Source organism: Nematolebias whitei, chromosome 17, assembly GCF_014905685.2.
Source record: "Nematolebias whitei isolate Nwh7 chromosome 17, NemWhi1, whole genome shotgun sequence".
Lineage (NCBI taxonomy): Eukaryota > Metazoa > Chordata > Actinopteri > Cyprinodontiformes > Rivulidae > Nematolebias > Nematolebias whitei.
Genome location: NC_056514.1, coordinates 18,036,972 through 18,046,414, shown reverse-complemented (window position 1 = coordinate 18,046,414; position 9,443 = coordinate 18,036,972). Strand labels below are relative to the sequence as shown.

At 42.8% G+C, this 9,443-nt stretch overlaps 1 protein-coding gene across 1 annotated transcript in view; it reads right to left on the bottom strand.

Annotated features, from left to right (window-relative positions):
- Positions 1-9,443, bottom strand: part of abcc3 (ATP-binding cassette, sub-family C (CFTR/MRP), member 3) — a 75,169-nt gene that overhangs the window by 30,987 nt on the left and 34,739 nt on the right. Inside the window, exons 5-8 of the mRNA XM_037691318.1 lie at positions 6,847-6,972; positions 6,585-6,646; positions 3,661-3,800; positions 825-1,011 (exon numbers count right to left, since the gene is read on the bottom strand). Coding sequence (XP_037547246.1) covers positions 825-1,011; positions 3,661-3,800; positions 6,585-6,646; positions 6,847-6,972 — 515 coding nt within the window. The remainder of the gene's footprint in view (positions 1-824; positions 1,012-3,660; positions 3,801-6,584; positions 6,647-6,846; positions 6,973-9,443) is intronic.

Sequence of the window (9,443 nt, the reverse complement as noted above, 5' to 3'; positions counted from 1 at the left end):
GGGGTTGGTTCAGGCTTGTAATTACAGTTAATTTGATCAGATCAGGTTGGGTTTGAATAAAATGGCTACGGGCTGGAGCCGGGCCGGATCATATCTTTTAGGCCTGAATGCAACTCTACCACAAAGATGTCAGTGCTTCTCGCGGTGGCCATCCTCATACTCGGTGGTGGACACCATGGGTTAGGGAGGCTGTCAAGCTGAAGAAGGCGTCCTAGCGGGCCTTATTGGCTGGTAGGACTCCGGAGGCAGCAGAGCTACTGGAGGACCAAGTGAGCCACAGCCTTGGCTGTTCAAGAGGCAAAAACTCAGACTTCAGTGAGGCCTTGGAAAGAAACTCTTGGTCGGCTCAGAGGAGATTCTGGCAAACCATCAGGCAGCTGAGGAGGAGCAGCTCTTCACGAACACTGTTTTCAGTGAAGGTGGGGTGTTGTTGACCTTAACCAGCGATGTCGTCGGGAGGTGGAAGAAATACTTCTCGGACCTTCTCAATCCCACCGGCACATTTTCCATGGAAAACACTAATACTCATTACCTTATCTACCTTATCTCTTGCCAATACCGAGATAAGCCCTTCACAGAAGGTTTATTTGCATCATACTTTCAACTCTTCACTCTTTCAGCTCGTTGAAATACAAAGAGGAAACAAATTTACATCCTGAACAAAGACGGCATACATTTTAAATAAAGGCAGTGTCCCTAATTTGGATGAAGCAAAGTAAGATGCAAACACAAATACAACATGTAGAAAGACTTCACCGCACTGGAACAATGCATCCTGTTTGCTAACGTATTGCAGCAAAGAGAGGAGGAAGTAAACGCTTCACCTGAGCAGCTGGGGGTTGACAAAGGTGATGACATCCTGCAGGAGTTTGAAGGCTGAGCCAATTAGAAAGTAGGGGCCGAAGGCTTTGATGAGTGCACGCAGGAAGGACGGCTGGTGGAGAGCGGCCTTCTGACTGGACAGCAGCACCTCTATTTCCTCTGGACTGCTTTCATCCGGTGGTCCGCCTCCTCCTGCAGTGTGGTTGGTGGTTGACGGTGGGAGCTTGGCGTACACGGCCTGGTTGGAGAGATTCAACTCGCTGTGGAGTAAAGGATTTGGATGTTTGGGGAAACAAAAAAGATGCTTCGTTAAATGTTCTGAGTGTCTGTGGTGACACTTGTTTTACTGGAAATGTTTATCTTTCTCAAGAACCTCAGGCAGTAAGAAAATAAGAACTGACAGCCAAAAGATAACCCTGATAGAGCTAGGCAGTTCTGCAGAGATTAATCTGTATTATACATAAATATATATGTATTTCCAGATAATGGACACTAGGAGGTGAACCTAGTAGCACTAGGTTCACCTTGCAGCTTTAAACGCACCACTGATGCAACACGCTACTGGTTTAAGAGAACCTGCTAAATCTCCTGGAATGGTCCAGTAAAGCCCTGTCCTCAGTCCAACACAAGCAGAACACGTCCAACCTAAAGGAGCTGCAGCAGTTCTGTCATGAAGAATGGACCAAAAGTCCAGTGGCTACATGCACCAAGCTTGAAGCAAGACTATCAGCGGGGTGAAGACTTTTGCAACCCACTGGAACATCAGAAGTTTCCACAACCCATTTTGCAGAGAAGCAGAGTGAAAGTGACAGGAAGGCTGCAGCACTGAGAGGAAACAGTCTGATGGAGGCCAGAGTTCAGAAAACTTGTCAAACACGTTTGTTTTTCTCCCTGAAATGAAAAAATACACCCTGAAACTCTGCTGTGGTTAGACCAGAACACTGAAAACACACAAACGGATATTAGAAAAGTTTAATCTGCAGAGGGAATTTCAGGATAAAAATAAAAAAAAAGACTTTTGCATAAAAACAAAAAGTCACACAGGGGGTAGAACAACAGCAAGTTTACAATAAACACATCCCCTCTAAAAATCCAGATTATTTCAGGACTTTATTTACATAAAGATTATTTTTCATTAAATTTGCCTGCGTGTATTTGCTCTTTGAATTAGTTACAGTAGTAGAGGAAGCAGCTTCAGTATTTATCCTGCTGAAAGGTAATGAAGTGTGCTCCTTCTGAAAATTGTTGGATTGTATACCTGGATTATTGAGCATGGACTTTTTTGGTTTTTAAGTGTGCTCCTAGTTTCAGCTGTGCAGAAAGCGACAACACCCTGAGGGGAATCCCCGCACCAACGCCCACACACAGAGCTATGGCCCCTGAAAGACAGCATCCTCACTTATTTGGCCCCACAATGAGGAAACAATACTCCGATCAGCTTAGGTTAAACTAAAACCAGTTCACTCTGGATGTATTTATCAGATCTTTAAACTCTGACAAGAATGAAACTGAAAAATAAACAAACATGTCTGCAGAGCCATTTACAGAATAAAGTCAAACCTTGAAGGGCTACGTTCACGCTGCAGATCGTAATGCTCACATTTCTTACTCGGATCTGATTTTTTTAGCGTGGTCGTTCACATTAACATTAAAATGCGACCTCCGACAAACTCCAGTGTGAACTGTTTACAGTTCTGAGGCGACCCAAATGCACAGAAGAAAACGTGACGCAACAAGTATCAATCCCATCACGTTAGTAGCGATACGGTCCAACAGTAACGTCAGTATCAAATGTCGATGCCAATTCTCAGTCATCCTGGACATGAAGGATTAAAAGAACAAAGAGGAAGCAACTGGACTTTAGTTCTGCAGCTGAAGACGGGCTGAGGTCGAAGCTTTGAACTGCACGAGGTTGGTGTCGTTGTGATGAATACTTGGATCGATCTGCGGACCTCACTGACGTAAAGTCAGGTGAAATGTGACATGACCGTTCAGACAAAGGTCGCTTTGAAAAACATCACATACTGTACTGTATGTATCCCACTCAGAACCACATATGAAAAAGACCTGGGTCCGATTAGTAAAAATAGGATAAGTCGCATTCAGACTGTCAAAAAAAATCTGATATTGGTTGCATTTGTCTGCAGTGTGAACGTAGCCTTCAGTGATCTCATTCAACATGTCTACTTGTCATGCTAAGTGTCAGAGGATCTTGGTCAGGGGTTATGGAGTTATGGATATATTATTATTAGTTTTTCCTTAAAACAACCAAGTTGTCTCTCAAAACACTCTTATCCTGAAGAGACGCCCGTGGACTGTATCTGTGAAGGCCAGGAGTGTCATGTGAGACTACAGCTGGCTTTGAAGACACCCACTGGAACCTTGTCAAGCTAATAGGGGGTATAAAAATCGAGCAGACAATGCAGTATGTTGCAGATCATTGTGCTTCAGGTGTATACATTTAATGCATATTGATGTAAAATGTTACAATATCTGTCCTTGCAAGCAAAATTGTACCAGAGATAAATCTTCACCTGCCGTGTGCGAGTGGTTCATTTGAGTAAACCTCAGAGTGTTTTCCTCCAACACGGAGTATGTGCTGTAAATCATTCTTAACTACATCAAATCTTAACTCAATATGTATCAAATCAACTGAGTTACAGCCATTTATGTGCTGATGACGGTTGATTAGCAGTGGCAGCCATTTTTAATTGGGTTAGCTCCAAAAGGGAATCAGTTGTAGACGTATATTAAATGAATATTTTCTGCAAGTTTGATTACACTGCAAGCACACACCATATTTCAGCAAACAACAAGCTGTCAGTAGTCCCAGCCCACTCACGTACCTCTTGGCCTTGGCCTGCTCCTTCTCCCACTCTTTGAGGAGTTGAGGCACCATCACCTTAGAGCTGTCGCGCTGGTTCAGGGACCACAGGTCTTTGGCTTCCAGGGGCATTTTGTAACCTTTCATGGCCAAACTGGGAGAAACAACATTTGACTCAGTCTGGTACGCCAACAAGTGTTTTCACTGTACACAAGAAAAACCACTGATATGTATTTGTACTTGTTTCTTCAGTCTGTTGCGTTCAGTCACCCAAAAGATGTCTCTATAAAGGCTGAATTTCCCAGATCTGTTCATTCTTTTAAGTACCTCCGGATTAAATTTAATCAGAAACTAGTTTGAAGCATTTTCCAAACTTTTTACAAACCAGACTTTGAAAAGATGATGTTCATCAAACTAATGAAACAATGAAATTAACATATGAGTAAGGATGTGGCAATCTCCTTTAAGAGTTGCTATAAACTGACACCTCAGTCATCTTTAGTGTGGAGTAAACCCAATCAGAGACCTGCATGTGTGGGTGCAGATCTATACAGATGCTGCTGTTTGTTGCAGGAGTTCATCAGCACGGCCACCACATCGAAACAGGAAACAAACACTTCTTACTGGTAATACACACACGTGTTTAGAGTACACAATGGTTGAATTGTGCGTTTACAGAGCTGAGGTCACTGCACAGACAAAATAACATCCCTCTGAATGTCTTTTCAGCTCAGTGGTTTTTGTATCAGTAGCACAGGATGCTCACAGTAATATGTTTGATAACCAACATTCCTCCCTGTTCACATTTCAACCAGCTGACCCGAACCCTGCTGCACAGTCACATCTTACAGGCTCATAGGTTAAACTGTACCAGTGTTTCTCCTTCCGTTATCCAGAGGGGTTCCCCTCCCTGGGTTGTCAACAGAACAGAGCGCCCTGTCGACAAAATCTCAAACCCCCACCATCAGTTCCTCAACTTCTGAATGGGAAGCAGAGATTTTTGTAACAGGACAAGCAGTTCAGATCTAGCATGAGGTCTGAACTACTTCAGCTGAAGAACAGGAAGGTCATTAGGTCTCTTTTCCTGCTCTCGGGGAAGGTGGACGCTTTCCCCCCCTCTCGCTCCTTCCCCTATCTGCCCTGCTTCTGCTTTTTGTCCTGTGCTGTTTGTTAACCTTTTGGAGCCTCTCTTTGCTTAACTTCTGAATTGTAAATTATGGATCTGGTCAGCTGGTCTCTCAACGCAACTGATCAAATTTTCTTGACGAGAAGACATGGTGAAGGAGAGCCCTCCAAGGGCCACTTGCAGCCGGATACACGATGGATTCCTGGGGGCAATGTAAGATTGTGTGTCTGTTCATATTGTCAGTCGAGGATGTTGAAGATGCATACATAATTGGATTTATGATAACAGGATTTCAGCTTTTTGGAGTTGGTGATTACCTGGCATATCGACAAATTTGAAAAACGTTGGCAGCTGTTCTGGCCATTGTGAAGCTGCCTGGCCTGTGTGAGGGGATGTACCACGCTGTCAACACTCAAGACTCAAATGCTGTGTGAGCTGAGCCGTTAGCTGGACGCGATTCTTGCTGAGAATCGCAGGCTACTTGTGGCTCCTGAATCTCGCTGGTGGGAAGGAAATTACCTTGGAGAAGTTGCAAGCTCATTTCGGCAGAATTGACCACACATTTGGCTGTTTGGAGTCGCCATTGAGACATACCAGCGAGACTGTAAGGCAGACGTAAATTAACGGAGTTGGCCTGACCCAAAACAACTGAATCTGAATCTGGCTCCTCTGTATCGGCCTTGGAAGGCTGACTATCTAAAATTCTCCTGGATGCTATGTGAACAAGATGCTCTGCTCCCCCTACCCGTTCCCTTCCCCAAGAACATCTATGGACCTGTGTCAGAGCTCCAACGAGACCAGCTGATAAACGCACCATCACTTATCATGGACTATGGCTGGGGGGTTATCTGGGACAGTGTTCACAGACTTACTTACAAACGCACACATGCATACACTCACTCGCACTGCTATAAACACACTCCACTCAAACTCACCACCTTTGCTGGCCTCCCTCCTTTTGCCCCCCGGTGCAGTAACCTAGGTTAGATGTGAGGCGCCAGGTGGCTACAACGGTCACTTGGGCAGCCTGTGCTGGTATTGTGTCAACTGTATGTTGCTTTTTTGTGCTGAGTTCTTTTTTGCAACTTCACACCATGTCCTGTTAGGGACACAGTGTGAGATATGACTTTTTTTTTTAACCTTCTCTTCCCTCGTGGTTCTCTTTCCTTATCTAACAAAAAGGGCAGCGCCTCCCATGACGGCTGCACCCTCAGACACCCGTCTACCCATGTCTTATGTTGTCTGGTTGTCTTTTTGTTTCTTTGTATGGCTGTACTGAAATTAAATTTTGCTGTGCTTCTTGTGCAATGACAATAAAAGCATTCTGATTAGTACCAAGCTGCTCCGCCATTTATGCTCTGCACACAAAAAACAGAAGTTTTTGTTTCCCCCTTTTCATATTTGCAGATGACGTAACTTCATCCTGGCCACGTCCAAAATGACAGAAATCTGTTGTGGCGAGGGAGAACGTTGATCCCTGTAAATATATGCCCAATTGAAACCAAAACGGCTTTTAAGGTAGTGCAGATGATTTGTGGTTTGTTTATGCAGTGCATAAAAAATATCAAGCATGAAGCTATTTAGCACCATTTATGCCGGTGACTTGAGAAAAGTTTTGACTTTCTTGTCATAAATTGGCCAATGTAAGAATGGATTGTGTAATCATGTGGCACAACAACCTGGAAGATGAAGGGTTAAGTGAACTGAATTGAAAAATTATTTAATAGTCTCAGGAGGGAAATTACTTTGCTGAAGTATGAATTAATGAGAAAAAATATAGCAATAGAAGAGTTGGATGTAGTGGCAGCCCACCTTGTGAACCACCAAAACGTCACGCTGGAAAGAAACCCCGCTGTGGTTTCAGGGCAGGGATTCTGAGAAGACATTTAAAAAAAATGGGGAAAAGCAGATTATGGTATTTAAATGTTAGTAAAGATGCGAGCAGCCAGCAACTACTGAACTCTGTACACTCAGCTGCTCGCAGAATGAAACAACGTCAGTGTGTTCGTTTATGATGTTTACCGACACACAAACATGCTTTATGGACAGCGAAAGAACAGTGTGAGGAGCTCACAGGGTCAGTGACAGCGTCGGAGAAAAGAGGAGGTTTCTCATTGAAGCAGCAGAGGATCAGCTCACACACCACCAGCCCGAAGTAGAAGTAGAAGGTGGTGAATCGCAGCTTGTCCGGGACGTTGCTCTGAAAGACAAAGAGTTTAGTTTGTCCATCTGCAAGTAATACTATCAAACACCACGTTTACACAAACTCAACAAGTATCGAAGCTTCGTACACATTACAAGGAGGGGTTAAAAAATTTTGGGAAATAATTTAAAATATAGTCACCATAGTTAGGCCTGTCACGATAACAAATTGTGCTGGGCGATTAATTGTTTCAGAAATTATTGTGATAAACAAATATTTTGAAATTTAACAATAATTTATAATTATTGTCAAATTTAAGAAGAAGAAATGTTGGTTAATTTTGTGTATAGTACCTTTTTTGGCCACTGGATGGCAGTATAAGACTGTTTGAACTGAATGATGGATAGTGAGGGAGCGAGCAGTGTGCCTCTAAGAAAAATGGGGGGAGGCCCCTTGACGTGACATGGGTTGTCTCTCTTCGGTTCTCAAAATGGCGGACGCTCGGTGTGGTTTGAGCTCTTTAGCAAAGCATTTGTCACACAAAGCTCTTAAAAAAAATCAGTAAACAAGTTTGCAGCTTCTTTTTGTAGAGAAAAACAAATTTTTACATGAAAGCACGGGTTTCAACCGTGAATTTTGGAGCTTCGACAAGACGGAGGTACAGTGGAAGTGAATGGGAGTTTGGATGTGTGAACTCTGCGTTCTGGGGGGATTTGAGTTTGCCCACATTTTCTCATTGGATACGTGAAACTTTTTGAGCAATACTTGTCCCGCACCTTATTGCTACCAAACGTCATCGCACATTCAACTGAAAAATAACATTCAAATAGTAACAACGGTGCCCTGAGACATTCAAAGAAATGGGGTAAATATGCCGGGAAGTTGAAATTGAACATTTTTAATCCCATTATCATTCACTTAGTGCATCGAATAGATAAGGCCAATGAACAGCTAACATACAATATGCAAATGTTCTTGGATCAACTTCCATCTATTCAAATGAATTCAAATGAAAAGATGGGAGTCTATCTGTTCATCCATCAGCACTCTCAGAACCACACAAAGTTATTTAGTTTCTATGTGATCAGCTGAAGGCCACCATGAACAGAGGCGTCACCGTTTACTGTTAAAACGTGTACATTTCTAAATCACATATTTATTTTGGCTTGTTTTTGGTATTGGCATGATTACAGCACGGCAGGCACATGGCAGCCTTCTCAGTGCTCTGCCTGGGTAGGTTTTGATTTTCCTACCAAAAATATACAAGACTTTTAAACAAAAACTTGGAGACATCTTGTTCTTGATTTGATGGCATGACCAAATGAGGTCAACCTTGAGACACATTCCATTCATTGTGTGCAAGGATGAGAAGGCACAAACACTAAACAATTCACCTGTGACACTCAAGACGCACCTTTTGCACTCTAACATACTTCCAGAGGAAGGTGCAGTCTGCTCTGAACAGACAAGATGTTTGCAAAGATCTAACAGTCAGTGGGAATACAGCTTCCACGATGACTTGCATTTTTCGTCTGATTCACTAAAAAAAACACCTCTTCACTCGTAAATCTGGTTATTCTGGTTCATGTCAAAATATGAAGAAATAAATGAATTGTGTAAACAGTGATTGAGCGTATGCATTACTCTGATTATGGATCATAATCCAGTATTTATGAGTTTTAACACTAGCTTGAGCCTTTTCACAAAAGTCAGTATGCCACTTAGAACAGTGCGTCAACGAGTGTGAACAACACTGGAAAATATTAAACCTATGTGAAACAACTTTACATGTACTTTGGGTTCACGCTTAATTAAGAGTGTGAATGCATAAGCACTGAAGCACCTTAATTAGGGAGTGGCTGTGTCTGAGTGGTTAAAATGGTCATCCTCCAATGGGAGAGTTGGGGGTGTGATTCCACCAGCAGTCACATGCTGAAGTGTCTCTGGGCAAGACAATGAACCCCACAATGCCTCCATTATATGTCCCATCTATGCATGAAAGTGATCTAAAGCACTGATTAGTCTATATAGGATGATTTATTGATCCCCTGTAGTGGAGCTAAGAGAAAACTGAAAATACCCGTCTGTGTTATGAGCATGATAACTTGAAAAATAAGCGAGGCACAGACTTCCACTTTGGTGTCTTCTTCTACACAGTGCAACTCCTACCCACTTAAATATGTTGCAACAAAAACATTGTTTCCTTGATTTCACTGTTTAATTCCAGTCCAGAAAAACAGTCATCTCAAAAACTACAAACATTCACTGTTCCCTCAGCAAAGAGGGACATCGGCATACCGCTTCTTCAGATTATCTTTGTAGAGATGTAGTAGAGTGCCGTATGAATGTGTGTGTGTGCAGTAGAGTGCTGTATGAATGTGTGTGTGTGTAGTAGAGTGCTGAATGAATGTGTGTGTGTAGTAGTAGAGTGCTGTATGAATGTGTGTGTGTAGTAGAGTGCTGTATGAATGTGTGTGTGTGTGTAGTAGAGTGCTGAATGAATGTGTGTGTGTAGTAGTAGAGTGCTG